Source organism: Lissotriton vulgaris, chromosome 4_1, assembly GCF_964263255.1.
Source record: "Lissotriton vulgaris chromosome 4_1, aLisVul1.2, whole genome shotgun sequence".
Taxonomy (NCBI): Eukaryota; Metazoa; Chordata; class Amphibia; order Caudata; family Salamandridae; genus Lissotriton; species Lissotriton vulgaris.
Window position 1 is genome coordinate 220,282,733 of NC_141691.1, and position 26,798 is coordinate 220,309,530.

Below are 26,798 nucleotides of genomic sequence, written 5' to 3' on the forward strand. Positions count from 1 at the left end.
ACTCGCACGGCGACGCCTTTCGGCGCGAGTGGAGTTGCGGTCTGTTATACGCCTTTCCGCCTATACCACTTCTGCCCAGAGTGCTGAAGAAGATCAGGCGCGACCGGGCCCAAGTTATCCTTGTGGCTCCGGACTGGGCTCGAAGATACTGGTATCCCGAGCTACTCAGCATGTCAGTCGGTCCCCCGATCCGCCTGCCCCTTCAGGAGGACCTTCTGTCGCAGCAGCAGGGGACGGTCCTCCACCCGAACCTGTCCAGTCTCCACCTCCATGCTTGGAGATTGAGCGGCGGCAGTTGAGGCCATTTGACTTACCTCCTGAAGTCTGTGATGTTATTCTGGCAGCCAGGCGTCCCTCCACTAAGTCGGTATACGCCTGTCGGTGGAACAGATTTGTGGCATGGTGCACAGCAAAGGCTGTGGATCCTCTTTCTGCCCCTCTTTCGGAGGTTCTTCTGTTTCTTCTTTCTCTTGCCCAGCAGGGCTCTGCTCTGGGCACTATCAAGGGCTACCTTTCTGCCCTTTCAGCCTTTTTGAGGCTTCCTGATCAGCCTTCTTTGTTCAAATCCCTGATTGTAACTCGATTCTTGAAGGGCATCACTCACATGTTTCCACCTGCTCCGTTTGTGTTGCCCCAGTGGGATTTGAACCTGGTTCTAACCTTTCTGATGTGTGCTCCCTTTGAGCCCCTTCATTCTTGTCCTCTCCGTCTCCTGACTTTAAAGACGGCTTTCCTGGTTGCCATCACCTCTGCCAGGAGAGTGAGTGAGCTCCAGGCTCTTTCTGTCCAACCTCCTTTCCTGTCCATTCATCCTGACAAGGTGGTTCTGAGGACTAGACCTTCTTTCCTGCCCAAGGTTGTTTCGGCCTTTCACATCGGGCAGTCCATCACCCTCCCTTCCTTCTTCCCGCCTCCGCATCCTTCAAAGGATGAAGAGCGGCTCCATCGTCTGGACCCAAAACGTGCGCTTTCATTTTACATGGATCGCACACGCCAGTTCCGGGTGGATGACCAACTGTTTGTTGGCTACGTGGGTGCGAAGAAGGGACGGGCGGTCTGTAAACGAACCATCTCTCGATGGGTCGTTCTCTGCATCAAAGCGTGCTACTCTTTGGCTCGGAAGGAGCCTCCTGTTGGGCTGAGGGCCCATTCCACTCTGGCCACGGCGGCTACCACTGCCCTGGGCGGGGAGTCCCCTTGCAGGACATTTGCCAAGCGGCTACGTGGGCCTCGCTGCACACCTTTGCGAGGCACTACTGCCTGGACAGTCAATTCCGGAGGGATGGCTTCTTTGGCCGTTCTGTCCTCCAGGACTTTCTGGTGTAGTATTGTATTGGTTCGCAGACCCACCACCGGGGTTGGTATTGCTGGGGTATGTATTCTAAGGTAAGGAATCTAACACTAACGTGTTTCTTTCAGATGAACAAGTTACTTACCTTCGGTAACGATATATCTGTAAGAAACATTAGTTAGTGTTAGATTCCTTACCGAACCCACCCATCCTCCCCGTTCTGCGAACTGATACCTAGGGTTAAGGACATCCCTTTCAGGGCCCTAGTTTTACATGGCACCAGTGTTGGTTCTCTCATGGCTCTGCGTCTCCTGGCGTGGAAAAGCTGTGTACAAAGAACTGACGTCAGCGCGCAGAGGCGGCGTCTATATACTCCAGCGACGTCATCACGGCGCACGACGCCGACGACGGACGCGGAGCCGCAGGGGACGCCTGCAGACGACGCCTACCGACGCGCAGGGGTACTGCTACGCAAAAGTTTCCGGATCCAGACTGACGCCTGGGGATATTCTAAGGTAAGGAATCTAACACTAACTAATGTTTCTTACAGATATATCGTTACCGAAGGTAAGTAACTTGTTCAACGGCCCCCCCCCCCCGCGGCGGGATGCCTGACTTTCACCTTGGGGATGCCCTGTAGGGGCTATCTCACAGGGAAAAGCCAGGACGGGTTCCCAAGGCAAGCGCGGAGATACCCCTTCGGGGGTCGATTCAGGCGCTATATAAGAAACATAATAATAATAATAATAATAATAATCCATACACACTAGGAATGTGTGAAAATTCAGAAGTTCTGGGAGGGGGTGTTTCTCATGATAGAGAAAGTAATGGGGCAGCGGATGCAGTGCAACATCAAACTGATTTTGTTGAACATATGGGACCCCACTGACCTTACGGCCAAAGAGAGAATCTGGAACACTTTGGGTTTGATGGTAGCCAAGCGGGATATTGCACAATTGTGGAGGGTTCCAAACCCACCGTTTACAGCTGACTGGGCCAGGGACATGGATTGGTGTATGGTGACAGAGATATCTATTTATGTCTGAAGGGCATGCCCGAAGAAGTGGTCGCAAATATGGGGGCTTTGAAACACCTTCCTGGGGGAGATGTGTGCCGCCAGTGAGTCATGATGATATTAAATAGTGTGACATTCCAGTGGACAGTCTTATAGTACTGAGGTAGAGGGATTCTTGATGTCTTACCACACTGTGAATTACTGATGATATGTGAAATGCTGTGTCCTTATTGTTCAAATTCAAAAGCTAGTGCACAACCCGTTGGTTAGGTGAATATGTAATTCAAACTTTTCTAATGTGTTTTTTTGTGTTTCGTTGGGTGCTCCTTGGGGTGACGTTTCTGTCCTAGATGAACGTCTTCAATAACAATCAGTAATCAGTGATTCAAGCAAACTTGGTTGCATCCCCCTGTGGGCACTCCACTTATATCCAATGTAATTTAAAGGATTTAGTTGATTCAATTCTTTTGCTTTCAATCATAAATTCTTTATTCTTTTCATTTCCGAATTCAATTCATTCTCAAAGCATCAATTTAATTCAAAGACACTTTTCTTGTGCTTGAAACACTCCAATGCACCTCGTCGACGAAGGCCACCCTGTCGACAGATTCCTCGTCAACTAAGATCAACTTCCCGTCGACAAAGACTACCTCAACGTCGACGAAGATTGCCTTGTCGTCGAAAGCATCGTCGACGAAAATTGCCTCGTCATCGAAAACATCAGCGACGACCATTGCCCCGTCGACTAAGTTGACTGTCTCGTCAGCGGTCACTATCCTCACACCATCTCGATCGACAGCACCGTCTTGTAAGGAATTACAAGTTTGGTCTGCCACACCGTCTACGATCTCCTTTGCCCCGCCGTCTACGGAAGCTTCTTTGTTGCAAAGACGGGGCTCTTCATTAGTGGCTCTCTCCCCACTGAAGTTACCTGACCAGTTACTGGACTCTGAAGATGACGAGGAGCAATCAGATGTGGATGACATGTTCCGCACTGCTAGGAGTCCATCTGAGCTGCTCATCAATTATCAGGATGAGGATCAGGAAGAGGAGCAGTTCCTTGAACATCAGGCGCCTACTACGTGCCTACAGCATAGATGCCGTTAGCTCTCCTCAACAACTTACAGTATATGTTGAACGACTACTATCGCCGGTTTCCTCCATCTGAATCGGCTAAGTCGCTTCCTTCGACTCCCATGCCTCAAGTCTCTGTATCGACGTTCAGATCCCCAAGACAGCCTTTTTCAGCACCAGTATCCGCAGTATGATCTGCAGGTCCACCTTCTCCGGCACAATCTCACCATTCCCAGGATTCTATCAACACTGATGAGGGCAGGGAAGAAGGAGAAGTTGATGACAAGTCTGTACTATCGGAGTGGGACGAATATCAAATACAAACTCCATCATCATCTGCTCCACCTGCTGCGGATTCTCCGCCTGTAGATATTGGGGGTTTCCACCTCATAATGGAAAGAGATACAAAGAGGTTTCTAATTCCCATGGAGACGAAAAAGGACGACTGTTTCCTTTATGATTTTAAAGAACAGCCGCAGAAGCAAGTGAGAGCCATTCCCATCATAGACTTCATCGGGAAAGAGGGGCTGAAGATCATGGCAACGCCCAATTCTCACCCTGCAGTCTTGCCTCGCTTGGACAAAAAGTATAAGGCACCAAATACCTCACCTGCATGCCTTACAGGACACTCTAAGACTGATTCAGTCGTCACCCAAGCGGCTCAGAGACGGGCCAGGAACCCCTCTTCACCGATAACAGCTCCATCAGACTGGGATGGCAGACGTCTGGATTCCATTGGCAAGAAGGTCTCCACTGTGGCGGCAACCACGGTTCGTGCTGCAAACTCCCTAGCAATATTAGGGAGATACGACCGGCAAATGTGGTTGGACATCTCACCATAAATTGAAATGCTGCCAGAGCCTGGAAGACCCGAAGCTAGGAAAACCTTGCACGAAGCTGAGTGAACTTCTGCGGAAATGATCGGCGCAGCAGTAGATGTGGCATCTACAGGTTTCAGGCAGTTAGCGGGCGCAGCATTGCTACAGGGGCAGGGTTGGCTGAAGTCCACATCCTTTCGCCAAGATGTCCAAGCTAAAATCATCGACATGGCGTATGATGGGGAGTTTCTCTTTGGCCAGCATGTCGACGAGGCCCTCAAGGCAATAAAAAAGGACACCGAAACGGCAAGATCACTAGGTAGCCTTCAGTTTCGTAAGTCGTCCTTTCGTGGTGCCAAAGGACGTTGGTCCTTCTCCAATAGAAGGGGTTACAATCAGCAAAGATTGTACCAAGCTCTCAAAGTAACCACAGGTATCAACCATACAAACAGACGTACGGACAGCGAGGTAACAACTACTCGCAATCAAAGAGGAGGTCCTCCTATCGTGGGCGGGATTCCTCCAACAAACAATGAGATATGCCACCTGCCACCATCTCTGCCCATCCCCCAGTCAAAGGTTGGAGGAAACATATCCCATTTCTACTCTAACTGGTCCAAGATTACTACAGACAAGTGGGTCCTAAATATAGTGGCTAGAGGCCATACTTTGGAATTAAAAAAAAAAACCTCCAAATTCTCCTCCCAAGGGTTCACCTCCTGCTCATCTCAAGGAGCTGTTTTCCCAAATAAATGTAATGATTCGGAAAGGAGCGATCGATTGCAAAGAGGAACAGGACTCTACTCAAGATTCTTCCTCATACGCAAGAAGACAGGGGAATGGCGCCTCATCCTAGACCTGCACACCCTCAACAAATACCTGAAAAAATTGTCCTTCAGGATGTTAACGCTTCAATAAATTCTCCAGCTTTTTCGGTAGGGGATCACATGGCCACCCTCTACCTTCAAGATGCTTATTTTCATGTGCCGATCCTCCCCAGGCAATCAATCAGGGAATTTGTAAAGCGCACTACTTACCCGTAAGGGTCTCAAGGCGCTGAGGGAAGCGGGTGCTGCTACTATTCGAAGAGCCAGGTCTTGAGGAGCTTCCTGAAGGTGAGCAGGTCCTGTGTCTGCCGCAGATGGGTGGGGAGGGTGTTCCAGGTCTTGTCGGCGAGGAAGGAGAAGGATCTGCCGCTGTATGTTGCTCCTTTGATGCGAGGGACGGCTGCGAGCACTCCTGTTGTGGAGTGCTTTGTGTGCTTGTTGAGGAGCTTGGAGGCACAGAAAGTGTCTGGCAGGGATTTTCAGTTCAGAGTCCTTCCCTTTGGACTACGGTCAGCACCCCGTGTGTACACAAAGGTGCTAGCTTCCTCAAACAGCGGCAGAAACAGCTTTGCATTCCCTTGACATCAGGAGATGTCTTAAGTTCTATCTGCAACAAACTGCTACAATTATAAAATCAGTTCAACTTTTCGTAGCGTATGGAAGACTACGTCAAGGTTACTCTGTATCCAAACAGACCATAGCTCGTTGGATGTCCTCGACGATTAGTCTTTGTCATCAACAAGTGGGAAGGCCTCTACGCACCACGCCGAGAGCACATTATATGAGATTGATCTCCTCATCCAACGCTCTCTTTGCTGGTGTGCCTCTCCATCAGATCTGCAGAGCGGCAACCTGGTCCAGCAGACACACTTTTACCAAACATTACTGTTTAGACACTGCAAGTGATGCAGATATGTCAATGGGACAAGCAGTTCTCCGCAATCTTTTATAATGTTATCTATCCTCTGTTCTCCCTCCTCCACTATGCTCTTTTTAGACGCTTATTCATAGATTGTTTTTTATATCCTACCCAGTATGCATATGTAAACACTATTGTATTTATATACGTTTAAGATTTTATTCATGATGCATTGATATGAGTATGTACATATATACTGTGATACGAGCGTCTAAAGAGCATTATGGTTTGTACTGCTATCTACTCTGATTCAGACATGTGAATCTATGAAAGACACCCCAATACTGGAAAAGAGCAATAGTTACTTACCTGTAATCTGTGGTTCTCCAGTATTGGTGTCTTTCATAGATTCACATGCACCCGCCCACCTCCCCTCAGAGGCTCCTTAGGCCATGATGTTGGCTTCACTCCTGTGCTAGAAAATCTGAGAGCCTGAGCCTCTGTGGAGAACCTTCTGGGAGGGTGCTTTCGCCTGATTGGCTGCAATTTGGACTACACAAAATGCCTATGATAGTCATGAGTGTGGAAGGTTTTACTCTTGTAGCTTAGGGCTACTTTACTTCCTGGTTGTTTATTACTACGGTTTTTTGGTTATTATTTGCATATTAATGCTTTTTTATGTACCGCTGGACTCCCACTCCGACGACTGGGATTGATTCAGGCATGTGAATCTATGAAAGACACCAATACTGGGGAACCAAAGATTACAGGTAAGTAACTGTTGTTCTTCTGTACTTAGTTGGAAGCTAATATCAAAATGTTTTTCTTAGCGTTACCTCGTACAAATTAAATGAGATCATATTAATTTTAGGAAGCCTGTGGAATTGTGTGTAATATTTTATTTGAATTGTGGTTTTATATTTTCTTTTTTAGCCAAGCATGTGGATTCAAAGCTGCGTGCAGGCAACAAAGAAGCTACTGATGAAGAACTTGAAAAAATGTTAGATAAAATTATGATCATATTTAGATTCATTTATGGTAAGTTTTTAAACATTATAGCTTTAATTAAACAACTGTACTTTTGACAGTATTTCGTGAAGTGTTTAAATATTGGCTTATATTACCAGTATATTGCCGTTGCGAAGATTTTATAACCTGCGTGTGAAGTGTTTTTGTAGTTTGCATACAGCTTTTGATAATGGATTTTACCATCATAAAAATAACTGTTGACCATAACATTATGACAAACAACTACCACTCATTCAAGTTACATAATAAATTCTCTTGTCAAGAATATTTTCAAGGATCTAGGCGACATTCCAAGGGCTGTATGCTTCCCAAAGAAAGTATCTCACAATACCCCTATATGTCGTGCAAGTGTAGCAATGTGGGCAAAAGGAAAAGGTAGTCAGTTCACAAATGATGAAGTGTATTATTTGGTGCCGTTTTTATTCTTAAATTATTCTTTCTTTTGCAAAATTATATCTCACTAGTTCTGATTCTTGCAGATGCGTTTTTTGTGCGAAACTTTTTCACATGAATAACACCCTCTGACTGGATCCAAAGTGTGAAAAGGTAGGCTTTCTCTAGCTATGCCCCAGCAATTTGGAACATCTGTGTCCATCAGATCTGCCCCAACCCTGCTCCAATTTCACAAGGAGCTGAAAACTCACCACTTTGAAGAACACTATCACAATGAAATAACAGTTTACCGTTGCCCCGGAGCCCACCTACTTATTCAGATATTTGTAAACTTTATCTGTCTTTTGACATTTTTTTTTTATTGGTGAGGAAATGGGGTGTATTATATGGTGTGGTTGTGCAACCTCGCCTTGTAATACACTCACCAACCCATTTTAGGACCTTTCAGTGTTCTAGCAACCTTGGGCAGCTAGAACACTGATAAGCAAGGATTACACAGAAGAACAAATATTAAGCATTTAAACAGCTCCTAAACAAATAAAGAAAAAATCAACTACACTAGAAGTCAGACACTAATTTATAAAAATAGACTGCATTTTTTATTAAGATTTTAGACACTAGCGAAAAACATCAGCTGGAGGGTTCTTGAGATAATGATTTTACAAGCAATAAGAAATCGAAGCATTTTCACTCAACCATGACTAAGCCTTGGCAAAATCAACTAATTTGACACTTAAAAAACGTTTTCAGAGAACTTGAGTAAGTGTCAATGCGATCGGTTAGAGGTTCTCGGGCAACCAACTCTAGCAGGGAGCTTGTCAGGGGGACCTGCAAAATCCTCAACAACAGTTACCTTCACAGTAGAAGCAGTCCTCCAGCAGTTCCAGGCACTTTATTTGCATTGCAAAGGATTTCTGTGGTTTGGTCCTGTTGCTAGGGCTGAAGTATACTGAAGATGCCCTAATAATGCTGTGGATGTGATGTGGTCTTCCTGCAGGGATTCCTCTGCCCACGAAGATGCTGGTCTTGGGATCCTGGTTGCAGGGCCAATGACACACATGGTCTTCTCCAGTCTTGCCAAAGTACAGCTGATACTGGACTACCAGTTGCCTGGTGTCATGTTAACAGGCCAATCCTTCCTGGGTCAATACCCCACCTTCTGAGGGTTCCAGTGACTCTCCGATAGCACTCCCAGGCCCAGAGAAATCGGATGCAACTCTGTGCGTCTGGTTTTGGTCCTCTGTGCTGTAAGGCGGCAGTGGTAGCGACGTGGAGACTGTGGGCTACCGACTTGCCCCAGTAAGCTTCTTCAGATGTGTCTCTATGCTGTGAATAGGAGGCAGTAGAGCTGGTCCTTGGAGTTCTCTTGTTCTGGAGATACTTATACCTGAGCGGGACATGACCGGCACCGTCCCTCTCTTCACTATCCGCCAGGTGCAGTCTTCCTTGGTGCAGCCTCCCTTTCCTGTTCTAATTGTGCAGCAGGGCAGTCCTTCTTCGGTCCTTCTTCCGAGGCTGTCAAAATCTGAGGTCTGGCTGCCAGGGGAGCCCCCTTTATGCTTGGAAAGTGCCCTCAGGGAAGGATGCGGTTGGTATCCAATGGGCTACCAGGTTCCCTCCCACCTGGTCACAACTTCCAGTGGAGTGTTGCATCTGGCTATCCCAGGATGCACTATACTGCCCTCTCCCAAGATGGCGACACCCCTCTCTCTTTGTCCAGCTCTCACTGGCCCGCCCCTGGACTGTGGCTATCTAGGGGCTACAAGCCCCTGGACCAACCGGTTTATCAGCTAATTTCCCCTCGTCGCTCCCCCTGCCAGTCTGTCAGCCGTAACAGTGGGGCCCCCCTAACGCAGCTTCCACTTTGAAGCCTGCCTTTTGGGGCCAACATGCAAGTGGCTTACTGCAGGAGGGAGGTGACATCTCCCTGGCCTGCAATCCCTCATTGTTCTCCTTCCTGAGAGTCATTGGCGTGTCTCTCCAAGAGAGCGAAAAGCTGTCTTGTGGAGCAGACTGCATGTGTGCCCGGGAAGAGACCGGAATTGTAAAGGCAACTGTGTGGCAGCTTTGCTAAAGCTGCAGACTGCAACAAGTTACATTAATTTCAACTTGAGCTGCAGGTCGGGCTTAATGTAACAAGTTTTAATGTAGCGAGCTGTTTGATACCTTGGAGTGCCCACTTTGGTCGCACCGTTCAGCACTGCTGAGGGGTTAGTGTGTCCTTCCCTGCTATGAGGTTGGGTATTTGTCACTTATGTTTTTTCCTGGCAGGTTCTTGCAGTCTTATTGTGTCTGTCTTGCAGGTCTGCAGGTGGACATGCGTCCCTGGGAGGCAGGTCCCTCTGTTCCGTTCCGGATCAGTCTCTCCTGTATTCTGTGAATACTCGCTGTATTGATGCTCACAGGTTGTGCTCTGCGTTCTTTCTTGTGGCTCAAGCACTGTCTGGGTTCTTGCCCCACCTTTTCTGGTGGCCTTGGTCTTTCGGAGGTGTGCTCTCGCACCTCACACTGGGGTAGGGTGTGTTCTTCTGCGTGGTGCCCTTCAGCCTCCCCTCCGTCCTAGTGTTTGGTTGGTTACGTGTTCTTTCACCTTCTATTTGGCGCAGGGGGTGTTCTGTTTTCGAGTCCTTTGGCGCTCCACTCTGTTCACGTTTTTAGGTGGTTGAGGGCTATACTTTTCACTTCCTTCTCGTGTTGCTCCACCTGTGTTCCTCTGGCGTGGAGTTATTTTGTTTTTAATTTCCACCCACCGTCCACACCTGTCCCTCCATCTTTCTATGGCAGGCGGTTGTGTTAGGTTCTCTTTGGAGTTACATTCCTACAATCTCTGGAGGGTGTGTATAGTGAAATTTCTGGTGGTCGTTCACTTCTAGTCACTTGTTTTGCATCATATTGCTTCAATATGGTGGTTCTTTTAATATCCCTCCGGTGGTGACAAGCTGCGTCTGGCTTGTCGTATCTTTTGTGCTGCGGCGTTACCTCCTCGAGGTGGGACACAGCTTGGCAATTTGTTGGGCCCCTGCTTGCCGCAAGTGCTCTGTGAGCTCCCTTTAGTCCCTCCGGGTACTAGGTGATTTTTCAACTTCCTATTGTTTCTCTTTTTTATGTTACTTATCGTTGTTTCAACAATTTTGCTCTAACACACACTGTTCCTATGCTATCGCAGTTTTTGCATGGCTCCGCGTTGTGGTGCGGAAAAGTTTCCTGTAGAAAACAGACGTCAGCCCGCCGGGAGGGGCACATGTGTGCTCCTTTGAAGTCACTTCCGTGGGTGATGCCAGGACGGAGCCGGAAGAGGTCGCCTCACGCGTGCAGAGGTATTGCTGGGGAAAAAGATTTTCCGGATCCAGTCTGACGACAGGGGAGAGATTCTAAGTTAAGGAATCTGCGGCTAGACTGTGTCTCTACCAGATATATCGTTACCGAAGGTAAGTAACGCTTCCTTCAGCTGCTCAGTCTTTGCGGCTTTGGAGTCCAGATTGGACTCAAACAAGCTTTGGTTGCTGCAAGGGGACCGGTACCCTGGGTATTGGTGCAGGATGACTCCGCTTGGTCCTGGCATCTTCACATTTGGTGGGACGAATGATCTGATCCCCCTGGACATAGTGACCTTCTGGGTGGCTGCTGATTCAGTGGACCAAGCCATTGCCAGAACGGTAAACCGGACGTTGAGGTCAATGACTGTAGGTTGCAGGGAAGTGGCCTTCCATTCCAAGGGAGATGCTGACAACTAGGCAAAGCCATGGTGGACCTTCAAGGCTTTTGGCGGATGGACAGCTGCAGGACAAGTCGGGTTGTTGCAATTTTCGGTACAGGAGCAGGCAAGCAGGCAGTGTTTGGAGCCAAAGTCCGCCGGTCGTCCACAGTTCTCACTTCTTTGGCTCTTCTTGGTCTTTTTCATCTTTTGCCAGTTGAATCTGGAGTTCCTGGTGCCATGGGCTACCTAAAAACGGAATTTTGGGGCGTTAAGGGGAGTGAAGGGTAGGTTCCCATGAGCTACACTTTACCTCTGGATCACTACACCCCCAATATGACCACTTCCTGTGGGTAGTGGGCATAACCCTGTCCCAGAGTTCCTAATTCCACCAAAATCAAGATGGTGTAATCCTCCCTTCATGGAGTAGATCAGGCAGCCCACCCTGGAGGTATGACTATCCTTGTGGTCCAACACACCTTCTTGCTTGTCTAATTTACTACCTGTCCTGGTGCCAGATGGTCCTCAAGGGGGGCGGGGGGATGTGGCATCCCCCAGGTCTAGGGGAAGCCAGGGTCACATACCAAAGGTGGCAGAGGCTTTAAAGCCTCTGGCCTTGTTATGCAGATTCAGTAGCCATCCTTCAGGAGGAGGTGCAAACACCTGCCAGAGTAGGCATTGTTTCTGACCTCGGAGAACGCAGGCTCACTCCTCCAGGGGAGTCTAAATTGTGTCTGTGGTGGCAGGCTGGACGATACTAGTCAGTCAGACACACTGAGGGTGGTAGGTTTTCAGGGAGCACCTTTAGGGTGCCCTCTGGGTGCATGTTCTAGTAAATCTGTTACTGGAATCAGTAAGTATTTATTACAACCAGGTGATAGGTACCAAGCAACATAGGTTTCAGTGAAGCCAGCATGCAGATGGGGAACTCGTATTGACCAGGGCCCAGTACATATACTTAAGATGGCTCCCCTGCTCACTTATACTATCTAGTTATCGAGTTATTGGCATATCTGTATGAGCAGATATGCCAAGGGCATATCTGCTCATACAGATATGGCCTCACATGTAATATAATGCACCCTGCCTTAGGGCTACAAGACCTGATGTAAGGGTGACTTACATATATTGTATGCTGTGACTTTGGCATGAGACCCATTAAGTGTTTGATGTTGTGTTTTCACACATGGTTTGCAGCATGACCCGCAGTCTGCAATGGCAGGCTGCATGCAGTTTGTATGTGGGTCCCTTAGGGTTTCATAAGACGTGCTGCAGCTCTTAAGGATCCTCTTTAGTAACTATGCCTTAGGTACCGAGGGTACCATTTACTATGGACTTACAGAGGTGCTAAAGTCCACGGCAGTTGGGTTACTATTAGACGTTACTTGTTTTGTTTATTTCAAAATAGTTTGAATTTTAGAAGGAGAAAATACAGGAAAGTACAGGAAAGAAAATCATAATAAATAGATATAAACGTAATGGGGGGTAAAAGATTACAGAGTAATTTTGGGTCATAGTCACATAAGGTGCAGGGTCTAACCTGAGGCGATACAATACAAATATTGCATAGTTGATCATGTAGAGACATGGTCAGGTTATACACAGAGCATCCAAAAATGTATGGGAATGCATAGCATACAATGCTTAATTTATAGTGTATAGTCAGGGCTAGCTTACGTATTGTACAGTTTACAATACAGTTTGTAGTATACTTGTTCAAATAGATGGCAGGTATTAGCTAATCATACTTCTATGATAAAATACACTATACAAAGCATCAGCCCCCTGAGTTAATTTAAGAATGGTATTTAATTTGTGAGTATTGTATCGTCCTACATATCTGATAGCCATCTAGCCGCAGACTCCTTACCTTAGAATATCCCCAGACGTGAGACTGGATCTGGAATTCTTTTGCAGCAGCACCTCTGCGCTCCGGGGATGGCGCCACACGACCCCGCCCTGACCTCGTCCACATACGTGACGTCAGCGAGGTCATAGAAGTCCCTCCCTGTGCGCTGTCAGTTTCCTCCTTTTCCGCTTGCAACGCGGATCTGGAGTGAGCGGTTCCTCTGGCCTGTTTTCAAGCTTCCCTTTCGACGCTTCGCGCCAAGAATAGTGTGCGATGCCTTCGGGCTTTAAAACTTGTAATTCCTGTTCGCTGCAGATGTCTGCGACAAACCTGCATCTTATTTGTATGTGGTGTCTGGGCGAGCACCATGACTCCACGGACTGCGAATCCTACCAACACCTGAAGCCGAAGTCTCTGCGGGAGTGCCGTATGAAGCTTCTCTCGGCACGGCTGTCCCGGTCGGATAGTCTTGCCCCTCCGGCCTCTTCATCAACGGCAGGTCCGCCCGAGGTCTTCGATCTCTCATTCTGTTGTCAGGGGCAGTGGTTCCCGGAACATTCCGGACGTGCGCTCCCAACAGTTGCCCCCACCCCCCCCCCCCCCTTCTATCCGCCCTTTCCTGGTGTGGGGGCGACTCGGGCCCAGATGGAGGCATATGCCGCGGCTCTGCAGGCCTCCTTTGGGTCCTCTCCCATTCCTGGGGCGTCCTCTGGACCTCCGCTTCTTGTGGGATCTCCGACGGACTTGCTGACGGGTTCGCCCCCGGCGCCAATTGAGCCTTTGCCCCCCAGCAACGTCTTAGATGTGGTGTCGTTAGGGCGTGGCCCAGTTAGGTCCCCCTCTATGGTCCACATGGAGTTGTCAGGGCGCGGCGCAGCTTGACCCAGCTTGGTCCCCCTCTACGACCCACGGTGCCTCTGCCGCACCACATAGCCCTGTTGGGCTCCCTGTGGCACCGCAGGTGGTTGCCAGTGCTCATAGCCCTATCCAATTTGGGGTTTCTAACCAAATTTAAGTCTAAACCCCCCCTCCCCCTCCTCCACCCCCCCCCCCCCCGAGGATTTGTGCATTCGAACGTCTACTTATTGTATTTGCTAAAGTGGCATAGAACTCCAGGCAGTCATAGTTGAGACCGTAAACATTTACCATGTCCAGGTCTAATCTCCTACCCTGGCATTTCGAGATCACAAAACGGCCTTCCGTAGCCGCCGTCAACAGTTCAATCGTGTAATCTGATCTGGGGTTAAACCAGGTCAGTACCCCTCTAGCGTGTGTAGTAAAGCGTGATGTGTTGATATTGCCCAGCAGTCCCCTACTACGCAGCATTGCGCTATTAAGTGGGAGATTAGTCTCTTGGAGTGAGGCTACGTCCACATTATTTCTTGCTAAATATTTCAACACTTTACATGGTTTGCAGTAATCGTTAAGCCCTCTAATATTCCATGTTATTGCGCGGAGGGAATCTATTGTCCTCGGAGCAGTGTCTCCGCTAGGTGTCCTCATTCTTCAGATTGGCTTTATTAGTGCATCCTGACATATGTAGCGTTCGTACATTGTACTTGTCATACAGAAACCTAACCAACAATACAAACATCAAAAACGCCATTACCTCTACCCTTCTACCCTCTTCCCCCTCCCACAGCAGATCACCCGGAACTGAGTCGCATAGCATCCCCTGTGTCCCGCCCAGCCTCCCCTCGAACTTGGTCTACAATTCAGGTGTTTGTCACTCGTGGGCAGAGGTCACTCTATAAGCAGGAATATGGCAAATGCAGATGATCTCTAGTCCCTGCCTCCGCTGGCATACGTGTAGTTTTGCAGCCACCACAATTAAGCACTCCTCGTCAATCAGACTTGAGCTGTGCCAAACGATCTATCTCGTTTCCCTGGCCAGCGCCTCCTATTCTGTGAGGCGTTCTCAATTCCACTCATGCTGTCCTCGCAAGCCCCACTGTGTCTCACACATTTCTAAGTTACCCTCTTCTCCACAACTCTCTACCTCTCCGACATACATTTGTAACCGCTCACAAGGGTCCAGCTCGCTTGTACTATATATAAACTCCGCGCACCCTCAAAAGTGCCTCTTACTTAGTCTGCCTCTAACGTACCAGGCCAGTCATCAGCAGTCCTTTGTCAACCCATCCGCCCGTGCTCACCCCACTCCTGTGATACTTATCAGCAAAAAGTCGAAAGACTATCTCAGTCCTGCTCGTCCAGCGATCCTCTCTCCGCTTCGTCTAGTAGTTGTCGTTCTGGGCTCTGTCGCTGTTCTTTAGGCCAACCTTTCAGTGCTTTCTTGCAGGACCTTCGGGTCTGTAAAGATGTGGGAGCGTCGTCCCTGTTTGTTCACTCGCAGTTTAGCAGGGTACAGCATGGCATAGTCCAGGCCCAGGTCGCGCAGCTGCTTTTTCATGGGCACAAACTGTCTACATGCCTCCTGCACACAAGCCGTGAAATCAGGGAAAAGTGAAATCAGCGATCCTTCGAATGCCATTGTTTAGTTTTCCCGAGCCTTTCGCAGGGCAGCGTCCCTGTCCCTGTAGTTGAGCAGCTTGGCGATGATTGGGCGTGGTGGGGCGCCCGTCAGCGGGCGAGGTCGCAGTGAACGATTCTCTCTTTCCACCACAAACATGTTGGAGAAGGTTCCTTCCCCTAGTAGGTTTACCAAGAGCTTCTCAACGAAGTGCTCCATGTTACCACTTTGAGTCGTCTCCGGAAGTCCATTAATTCTTAGATTGCAGCGTCTCAAGCGGGCTTCTAAATCCTCTGTCTTGCCCTGTAGGACTTTTATTACTCTCCCGAGCTGTTTGTGATCAGTATCCAGCATAGGTTGAGCCTCTTCCACCTCTGTGAGCCTCCGTACAGACATTTGTAACCGTTCTGCGTGCTTGTCCAGGCGTTCCACCATTCTGTCCATTGGGTATGAAAGGGCGTCCATTTTGGTGCCCAGGGAGGTTATGCCATTCTGCAAACTTTTTTCCATTGGTAGGAGCATACTCCGGATATCTGGGTCGCCTTCTGTAGCGGTTTGGGTCCTAGGGGCTACCACTGTCGTGGCCTCATGAGATATATAGCGTTTCTGCTCAAAAGTGAGCTTGGGTTGCGTTCTGTCTGTGCTGCCCCTAGTTATGTCAGTATGGGCCCGTTCTTCCAGGGCCCGCATTTCTGCCACCCTTGTGTACTCATCTGGTACAGACCCAGCTGTGGTAACTCCCTTACCCTACTCCCAGTCCTTTCGTCAGTGGTGCTCAGTCAGGTCTCCCTTTAGTGCTGACTGGTGCAGTAGGTTCTTCAGCCCGTCACCTCGTCCACCTCTTGCTCCGCCTCCGCCAAGCTGTGTTATTGCAAGTACCTGAACCAAGGTGCAGTATTGCCTCTGGGCGCCACCCTAATCTCCAAGCCCTGTTCGCAAGTCACCTCAAGGGCCTCACACCACTTGTTCTCCTTCTCTCGACTCCGGCTTCATGCCTCGTTGAACCAGGCCGAGCCTAGTGGCGCTGTGGTCGTTGGCTACTGCTGAGCATAAGTGGGGCTCCTAGGGTGCAGACCAGTGCCATACTAAGTGCATCGTACAGGTGTATTGCAATGCCAGGTATCAGCCACTGCCGACCCAAGTGTGCTTCCCACTGCCTGTGGGTGTCCCTAATCCAGCACCACCACACAATATTCCAAATCCCCGGGGGCGGCAAGGTACTCATCGCTTCCTGTGGCAGGGTAATCCGGTAATGTCTCCTGACCCTCTCTTACCGGGATCTCTCTGGGCCTTACATTGCGATCCGCTCCTGCCTCTTAGCCGCGTTCGCCTCCGCCTCCTCAGCCGCCCTCAGGTCGGGAGTTTCTGTGCTTAATCCCAGCGCGGGCCTCCCATCGCCAGCACTTCAGCTCGTTGTCAGTGCATTGTCTTGGCGTGTCCCCCCAGCGCAGCCTGCGTCTTCCGGGTGGGATACCTGCTGTTGTTGTCCTCGGGCTCGCAATATTACAGACGCCGGCCTGGGCTTGTGTGCGTACGCGCCACGCTCCGGGCCAGGGATCTCAGGCCCTGTGGGTCGCTGGGCATCAGCGCCGATAACTCTGGATCAGGAGGACCTAGAGAGGTCGGGGGTCGCTCCTTTTTTCGCAGGTGCGTTCCAGTGCTTGAATATCGGCCGGGAAGTTAATCTGTGTCAGGAGGCTGCTGAGTGAATTCAGGATGGTTTGTCAGCTACACGGAGCTCGAGGCTCAAGCGGCCATCCTGGTCGCGAGCAAGCTCCACCCCCCAGGTCCTCGTTCTTCAATGGGACTCCCTTACTGGTGGCATTGGTCACACCCTCAGTGTCTTAGGAGGGTCAGCTTACAACCCTCCCCCACTGATGATCTGTTATCCCCTCCGCGGAGGGCTACCGAGGCTGGTGCAGCTTTTTGAGAGTGGTCTTATTGGCCACCCGCATTTTAAACATGCAACTCCCTTCTGCCCCTTTGTCTGTGGACCCCTTGCTTGAGGTCCGGGAATGTGGAGCGCCTTCTGCCCTTTGAGGCTTCCCTCTATGATGCCCGTTTGGGTACTTGGGTCTGGCCTGCTTCAGGTGACCTGGTGGCTCGTTCAGTTTTGCACCACCACCGTCCTGCTACATATGATCCTGTTTGTCTTTTTATGCATCCTAATGCGCAGGGGTTTATTTTGCAGACTGCCTTTCTTTCTCTGCCCCCTCTAACGCTTCCTCCCTCTAGGGAGTCCAGATGGCTTGAGTCATGGGTTAGGAACATCTTTGCATCCACTAGTGCAGCCCTACGGTCCTTAAATACAGTGTGTGTTTTGGCTCGGGCTACCTCTGCCCTGTGGGACTCTGCAGAGTCTTTGCTTTCTGCCTCCTCTGAAGGTGCTCTCATTGATCTCCTTCACCTCCTCCGGGATGGCCCGACCTTGCCGACTCGTTGACGTACCCTTTGATGGGGTTTTGCTGTTTGATGCTCAAGCCCAGTCGGCGGTTCACCGGATTTTTGCGAGTTTTCGTCCTCCCACCTAGGTCTTCTTAGACCTATCTTCTGTTGTGGTACTTTTTTATTTTGCATCCTTTAGATGCGCTCTGTGTTTCATATGGGCAGTAAGCCTTACGTCTTACTTTTTTTATGGTCAAGGGTGATTACCCTTTTATTGGCATCCCTTGGATGCGTTTTGCTTTGAGCTGCGTGTTGGCCTGCTGTGGCCTTGTCCCACACGTTGCTGTGTCTGGTCTTCAGACTGTAATATTGAGCTGGTGGTTCAGCTCGGTAATGTCATACGGCTCAAAACTCATGTTTACGGATTTAGTTCGTTACTGTGCTCGTTTGGCTGGGCTTATTACCCTAAGAGGTGTTCCCCAGTGTTTGGGGTATGCATATTCCATGTGGGGTACTTGTATGCTATTATATAGCTTTGCTTATGTCAATAAATCAATCATATAATTTGTAAAGCGCACTACATACCCGCAAGGGTTTCAAGGCGCTGAGGGGTGGGGAGGGAGGGGGTTCTGTTGTTACTGGTCGAACAACCGGGTCTTGAGTTGTCTCCTGAAGGTTAGAAGGTCTTCGGTTTGTTGTAGGATGAGGGTAAGGGTGTTACAGGTCTTGGCGGCGCGGTGGGAGAAGGATTTGCCTTTGGCTGTGGTTCTGCGGATCGTGGGATGGTAGCCAGGGAGAGGTCTGCGGAGCGGAGATTCCTGTTGAGTTCGTAGGAGAGCTGGCTGTTGAGATAGGCGGGGCCGGTCTTGTGGAGTGTCTTGTGTGCGTGGATCAGGAGCTTGAAGGAGATTCTTCTGTCGACAGGGAGCCAGTGCAGGTTCCTCAGGTGGGGGGTGATGTGGTCGCGGCACGGGACGTCGAGGATCAGGTGTGCAGAGGCAAAGTGGATTCTTTGCAGTCTGTTGATGCATTTGGTCGGGGCTCTGGCTTAGAGGACGTTTCCGTAGTAGAGTCTGCTGCTGACTAGGGCCTGGGTGACTGTTTTCCTTGTGTCTGTCTGGATCCATCTGTAGATTTTGCGGAGAATCCGGAGGGTGTTGAAGCAGGAGGAGGAGACAGCGTTGACTTGTTTGGTCATGGTGAGTTTCGGGTTGAGTAGGACTCCCAGGTTGCGTGCTCGGTTAGTGGGTGCGGGGTGGGGGGGCGGGGTCCCCAGTGATGTGGGCCACCAGGACTCGTCCCAAGTTGAAGGTGGCTATCCTCCATCCAGTCGGCGACGGCCTTCATTCCCTGGTGTAGGTTGGATTTGGCAGTGAGGGGGTCCTTGGTGAGGGAGAGGATCCGTTGCGTGTCGTCTGCGTAGGAGATTATGTTGAGGTTAGGCGATGCGTGCGAGAGGCGCCATGTAGACGTTGAACAGCGTCTGACTAAGGAAGGATCCCTGTGGGACGCCGCAGATGATCTCGGAGGCTTCGGATTGGAACGGAGGGAGGCGGACCCTCTGGGTTCTGCCGGGGAGGAAGGAGGAGGTCCAGTCCAGGGCCTTGTCTCAGATCCCTGCATCGTGGAGTCGTGTGCGATGGCAGACGGTATCGAAGGCGGCGGAAAGGTCCAGGAGGATGAGGTCCGCCGTCTCGCCGTTGTCCAGTAGTATCCTGATGTCGTCTGTGGCGGCGGTGAGGGCAGTCTCAGTGCTGTGGTTGTTGCGGAAACCTGACTGGGAGGGGTTCAGGGTCCTTTGGATGTCTCGCCGTTGTCCAGTAGTATCCTGATGTCGTCTGTGGCGGCGGTGAGGGCAGTCTCAGTGCTGTGGTTGTTGCGGAAACCTGACTGGGAGGGGTTCAGGGTCCTTTGGATGTTCACTATCTTCTCGATGACCTTAGCTGGGGACGGAAGCAGGGAGATGGGCCGGAAGTTTTTCAGTTCGCTCAGGTCCGCCTTGGGTTTCTTCAGTAGAGAGTTGATCTCTGCGTGTTTCCAGCTTTCAGGGAAGGTCTCGAAGGAGAGGTTGATGATGTTGCATAGATGGGTGTGATGAAGCTGCTGGCTTTGTAAAAGATGTGGTGTGGGAAAGGGTCGGACGGTGAGCCGGAGTGGATTGTGCCCATGGTCTTGATTGTGTCTTCGATGCTCACGTTGGTTCAGGTTTTCAGGGGGTCGTTGTCGGTGGGGTGAGGTTGTTCCGGCGTGTTGGGGCCTGTTAGGGACATCCGGGGGTTGAAGCTATCATGGATGTCGGTGATCTTGCAGTAGAAGAAAAAGGCTTGCGACGGTTGGATGTCGTTGGAGCTGGGGTTGGAGAGTTCCTTCACGACGTTGAAGAGCTCCTTGCTGTTGTATGCGTTGTTGTTGAGGGGGTCTTTGATGGAGGTTCTCTTGGCGATTCTGATGAGGTGGTGGTGGTTGTGAGAAGTTGGCCTGATATGCAGTGCTCACTATTTTAGTGATCACTATGTATCAGTCCAAATAACCCTTATTGATGATTGGTTGTAAGTCAACTGAAGACCAGCTATCCTAGTAGCATGGACAAGAGCAGTCTTTAGGCTAGACTCTAGAGGGCGTGTTAAGCCAGCTGTTCTACCATCACATATATCCCTTGAACACCAGTGAAAGGACACCACACAAGTTGTTATGAAAATAAAAGTATATTTATTTAGAACACGACAGCCCTGGACTCTTTATGAGGACAGGGCGCTAAGCACAATACAAAGCTCTTAGGAAAATACTGAAAGTCGCACAATTTACACAAATGCCCGAGGGGCACGAAAAACCACATACTCTAAAAGTGGAATGCGAAATTACTAGCAGGTAAGTACTACGCTAATAGGCTTTGGGATCGCTAGGACTGGACTACTGAATCTTCAGATTACTAGCAGGAGGCCTAGGGAGATCGGGTGCAGAGTGTGCACTCTCACGCGGGATGCGGGACAAAGTCTATGGATGCTAGATTTCGTAAAGTTAGTGTTATCGGACGAATCCGACAAGATAGAGCTGAAACGAAAAAGGATCTGGACCTTGCATAGTTAAGGTATGCTGGAGCACCGAAATGCTGAGATTACCTAGCCCAGGGGCTGCGGCTGCATAGGTCTGAAAAGACGTCGGGAATCCTCGTTGCAGTCTATGGAGCCTGAAAAAAGAAGTTGCTGGGAGGCGACCAGTGATGAAGTTCGATGGGATCCAAGCCTGGATCGGTGATGGAGGATACCTGTAAGCAGAGGGGACCAAGTTCTCAATCACTAGCCAGTGATTAGATGGGCACCAGGATGGCACCGGACGAAATCACCTCGACCAGGTGAGTGGGCGACGCTGGCCTCTGCAGTCTCTCGGACCAGGAGGCGTTGTCGGCGACCAGGTTGGAGGTGCGAGCTGTCCCACGAAGGTATCTGCTGTCGACATCGCTGGACCCAGGATTGGGGCAACAAGTCTTGGCAAATGCAAGCCCACGCGGTGGACTTAAAATGGCGTCTGGAGTGGACCAGGAGGGTCCAGGGTGCTCCTCTGTTGGAGGGGAGCAAGGGCCAGTCTGGAGCAACCAGACCAGCGGTGTTGTCATCGTGGTGCGTCGTCAGGAGGGCCACAAGCCAGCAGGCAAGTAGCCGGACAACGCAGTGAGCAGCAAAGCAGAAGGCCCCCACGCAGATCTCGTGGACGCTGGGGGGCTGGACTTCGGTGCTGGAGCTGCTCAGGGTTAGGGCTTCTCGAACCCCAAAGTACTCACTCGAGGATCCCTCGGCTGTCGTGCTGGATATGCTTAGTGCAGTTCTGAAGATGGCCGGTCCCTCGAGGTCTCGTCACACCCACGAATCTCAGCTGGGCTGAAGATGCAGGTTGAGGTCAGAGGTGCCAGGGAAGCCGGGTCTCGTCGTGCTGGTCGGTCGGATTCCAGAGGAAGGACGTGCAGCAAACCACAGGTTACTTAGTTGGTGCCCGCAGATGCAGGGTGACTACTCCTTAGTCACAAGGGAGAAATCTTGAGAAGAAGTCTTGAGTTCCTTTCGTAGAAAGTAATTTCAGGATTCAAAGATGATCTCATTTGGGAAGGGTCCCCGCTCCCACCTTTATACAAAAGAAAGGGGCTGGTACGGGACTAGGTCCTGCCCATGGGTGGGACCAGGAAGGGGGGTGGTTACACCCCCCTCCAATGCCGGACTTTCCCCAGCTTAGGGGCTGGTGTGGCCCTGGAACTGGTTCTAGCCGGCCTATGCGTAGTGAGCACCGGGGTGCCACTTGCAGTCACCTTCCTATTCAGCCCTGCCTACCCAGGATACACAAAACCCTGTCTGGGATGGTGCTAGCACCGCCCCTGACAGGAAACCCTTTGTCCAAGCTCTCCTCGCTGGAAGGACTCCCAGCAGCAGGAGGTCAGACTTGTGTCTGTGGTGGCAGCATCCATTTTGTGATGCTGAGGCTCGAGTTAACTTTAACCGGGGTTCACAGTTACATACATGTCGTGTCCCTCTAGAAGGGTGGAATGCTAACCCCGTCGCCAAAATTGGCGAGGGGTTAGTATTCCAATTCGTATGACACCTTACTCGACATGTTTTGATAAAGAGATACCAGAGTTGGCAAATAACCGCAAGGATTATAATGCACTTAAGAGTATATGGTATGCGTTATCATGGAACAGCTATTAGGACTTAGTTCCGCAAGCTGCAAACGGGCTCAGCTCATGCCAGAGCACCATCTCACATGATTCCAAGCACTCTGCCTTCAGGATTGTTAAGGCCTGCCATAGGAGTGACTGATAGGAATCTATGTGTCCATTTTAGGGTTAGATATAGGTATACTATATCTAAAGCAAAGGGTGATTACACCACCTTGCCCCAGCTGTCGTGCAGCCAGTTGTGTCAGATTTAGATGGCCAACCAGGGGTGGCATAATACATGATGCAGCCCCTGGTAGGCCCTGGGTACACCTATGCCCTGAGTTACAGGGTCTGATAAGGTGGCCCAGTACCAATTGGTAAATGCACCTAAGGTACATGGAATCCATTTTACAGAGAGAGCAGTAGGCCTGGGGTCCTGATTGGCAGGGACCCAGGCCAACTATGTAAAAAACCAGCTAAAACACAGGCAAAAAAAGTTGGGGGCAACCATAGTCAGGGGCTACCTTCCTACAGTGGTTGCGGATGGCGTGTTTGTGGGCTGTGTGGCTGTGCGCCGACTTCTCGCTGAGCCATATATTCTCCAACTTCCAACAGGTGTGTTTTGATGCTCGGAGTACCGGGGTGAACCAATTGGCACTCTTGTTGGTGTCTTTGAGGGTTGGTTTTTTCAGCGGGGCTAAGGTATTGGCGCAGTCGTACATCCATCTTCTGAGGGTGCGTGCACCCTGTCTGGGTTGGTTGGTCGGTGGGTTGAGTGCGAGGTTTGTCTGTAGTTGTACTTCGGTGATTTTGCCCCAGCAGCGACTGGGGATCTGTAGGGTGCACTGAGGTGCGACTGGTTTCTGGAAGGTGAAGTGGGTGCAGTGGTGTTCGGTCCAGGTGGGTTCGGAGATGTGGCTGAAGGAGACGTGTGGGTTAGGGGAGAAGATGACGTCGAGCGTGTGTCTGGCGATGTGGGTTGGCAATGTGACGAGCTCTTCCAGTCTGAGGTTGTCTATCAAGCAAGGAACAAAGCCAAGGGCACAAGCGCTGGTGGAGCTGCAGCGGGGGAGAGCGACCTACCTGGAAGGTCAAGGGTCGCTCTCACCTGTAGGTCCGTGTACAATGTTCTATGTTTTTTCCTGGTGCCATCTGCATGGTCATCCACCTCTTTTAGAGTTTTCAACGGCTCCTACCTGCCCATACTGTACTACGTATGATCCGGTATGGACATGTTCTTGCTCCTGGCTAGTTCTGTCTTTACATAATTATATGTTTATGCATTTCTGTATACATGCCGTTTGCCTTCATATTCCTCTTCCTACATCGCCACCTCTTTTGGAGGATGCGAGGTCTGGACCAATATCTCCATGTGTGGGATAGCTTATCTGAGTTGTTGCAAGTTGCTTATAGGTTCCTCCTTGCAAGTTGCCTATAGGTTCCTCCTTGCGTCTGCTTACTGGGGTGATTTCCCAATTTGATATATGCTCCCTTTTTGGTGTCGACGCTGTACGTGTTTTTTCTGGGGTGTTGGTCTCGGATTCTGAGACTCTTCCCACCATTCGTTACACTTGGCGTTTTATGGCCACTTCCTTCGGACATGCCTTTTCACAGACTATTGTTAGGGCTACGCCCGCGGGACAACTCTTCTGATGGCAGTGGACCTTGACTACTGCCTGCAAGTCTACATTGTGGGTTGTTTCTCACTTGGGCTTCGTACTGCCTGGTCAGGCACTTATATGCTTCTTGTGTACGCCACTTTAATGTTTTTATGGCTGTTACCTGCTGTATGTTTCTACCTGCTTCTGCGGATTTAGATTTGATGCTAATTGCCCCTACTTAAACTTTTTAGGGATTGTGTGTGCACTTGGCATATTTCTGGTCCCGCTGTTATTTCCCATGCATTGCTCAGGTTCTAGCTCTTGCCTTTGGGCTCTTGACACCGGCTCCTTTGGCTTCCTTCTATAGGCGAGTCTGTTAGGCTCTGGTTGTATCTCTTCAAGTTCATTTTGAACTTGGGTCGGTGTACTCATCTTGCGCCATTCAACGGAGAGTGGTCCTTCTTTTTCTTTCTTTGCTCTGTTATAGGGCTAATGCAGTTCTACCTATCATTTTCATATGGGTATGGGTAGCGCCGTTCTGGCGTTTTTTTAGGATATCTCCTATCCTGGTATTTCTGCTCTTTCAAGCTGCTTGGGTTGCTGTCTGGCTGTTCTGCCACAGCTTTCCCGTTTTATCCTTCACTTTGTTGCCAGATCGGATGTTTAGCGCTTTCTGTTGTTCTGTTGCTGACCCACCTCCTCTTTGGGGTATGTCTGTGGTATCTATTCTAAGTTGAGGAATCTGCTGCTAGATTACTCTATCAGATGTACGAGTTACTTACCTTCGGTAATGATGTATCTGGTAGAGACGTTGTTCAGCCGCAGATTCCTTAACGCCCACTCAGCCTCCCCGTTCTGCAAGAACCTTGCAGAGTGGTGTTCTCCGCTAGCCTCTTCAGTTGCCATTGGGTTAGCTCTCACAGTAGTTCAGTTGTGGCTCCCCTCTGAGTGTTTCCATATACGGTTAGATTTATAAGCACAGGTGCACCACATATAGGAATTGTGCAAACTAGGTCACAAGTTTGATACAAGATAAACCAAGAATCAATTCCAAAAAACGGTTTTATCAAAAGAGTCTTTTCTTTATTAGTTCATTAGTCAAAGATAACAACCGGGGATCCGTGGCCTACTCGCGAACAAAGAGTGATGACGAATATGCGATTCCCCTCTTGCCTTCTCCAGTACGTATAGCACCTGGTGCCACGGATCCCCGGTTGTTATCGGGTCCTGAACAGGGGATAGCCGATCGGAGCCATCACTATAAGGCTCAGCACATTAGGAAATACATCGAGGCTTCTTATCTTTGGATTTATACAGACATTGTTTCCCTGCTTAGAAATTAGACCAGTTCAAATTTGCTGTTCGTCGTTATACTTACAGAAATTGGGTTTCCCTCGTGAAAATAACGTGCATCTATAAATATCTGTGTCTGTACATAACACAACTATTGGCTTCGCACATGCTCATCTCTAATGTTTTGCTGCTACACCTAAGGAGCCCTTTCATTTAATTTTTGCCCTGAAGAAGTCCCGCATGGGACGAAACGCATCGGTTGTGTCTTTTTGACTAATGAACTAATAAAGAAAAGACTTTTGATAAAACCGTTTTTTTGGAATTGATTCTTGGTTTATCTTGTATCAAACTTGTGACCTAGTTTGCACAATTCCTATATGTGGTGCACCTGTGCTTATAAATCTAACTGTGTTCAAGTTCTGTATAGAACTATCATTGTGATGGTGGGTGGATATCGGTGTGCACACTCCTCCCGTCCTCAGATCTAAAGGGATATTATTATCTTGGTTATTGTGGTCAGGTGCATTGGTAAAGAAGGTTCCACCATCCTTTTGGCTTCTGTGTTTCCATATACGGTTAACATCTGCTGACGTACTTCTTCCTGTATTACGGCATGAGGAGATTAATTTTCCTCTCCAGTTACCTTCCCTTCCTTATGTCTTTTCTATTGACTCGGGGCCCTGGTCTCCTCTTTGTCGTCCTCTTGGGGGTCGGTTGTGCTCTGGTCTCAACCTCCGTTATTATAGGGGAAGGGCCAGTCTTTTCATCCTTCCTAGGGTGCACTGTTGTTCTTCTGTGCTCCGTTATTAATAAACGACACAGTTCTACATGGCAATATCAGTATATTTCCGTCTGTTGAGATGTTCTTCCCTTGTTGCACTCAGGGAAAGGTCTTAGCTTAGCCTGCAGGGCTTTTTCTCACACTTTTTCACTTAATGTAGGCAGTGTCTAATTCTGTCTTTTATGATGGTGTCTCTACCATCCTCCTTGTTCTCGGATTTTTCATCGATAGCACACTGTTCCCTTAGTTTCACAGTTCTTTGGTTGGTGGAAAAGTTTCTCCGAAGAAAACTGACGTCAGCGCGACAGGAGGGACTTATATGACCTTGCTGACGTCACATACGTGGACGACGTCAGGGCGGGGTCATGTGGCGCCGTCAGCCGGTGCTCAGAGGTGCTGCTGCAAAAAATGTCTGGATCCAGTCTCATACCTGGGAATATTCTAAGTTAAGGAATCTGCGGCTAGATAATGTCTCTACCAGATACATCGTTACCGAAGGTAAGTAACTCGTACATATAGTGCTAGGCATACACGTGCAGCGCACACCGAGGTTTGCGAAGTGAATTATAGGATGCTTCCTAAAGAAGTTAACAGCCTTAGAGTTAAGGAAAATTAGCATGTCTGTCGAAGCATAACGGGGAGAGGAGGTGGTGAGGAGGGCAAATGTGTTGAGTATGTGTTTAAGGTGGTTTATTGGTGGCGCAGTAGTTGTCCAGAGTGTCCCATAGGGGTCTAGAACAGAGGTCTTCAAACTTTTTGATGCCGAGACCC

General features: G+C 49.6%; 1 protein-coding gene across 1 annotated transcript in view; it reads left to right on the forward strand.

The window, feature by feature from the left end:
• CUL4B (cullin 4B) overlaps positions 1-26,798 on the forward strand; it is a 938,104-nt gene that overhangs the window by 507,620 nt on the left and 403,686 nt on the right. Inside the window, exon 13 of the mRNA XM_086918515.1 lies at positions 6,818-6,922. Coding sequence (XP_086774641.1) covers positions 6,818-6,922 — 105 coding nt within the window. The remainder of the gene's footprint in view (positions 1-6,817; positions 6,923-26,798) is intronic.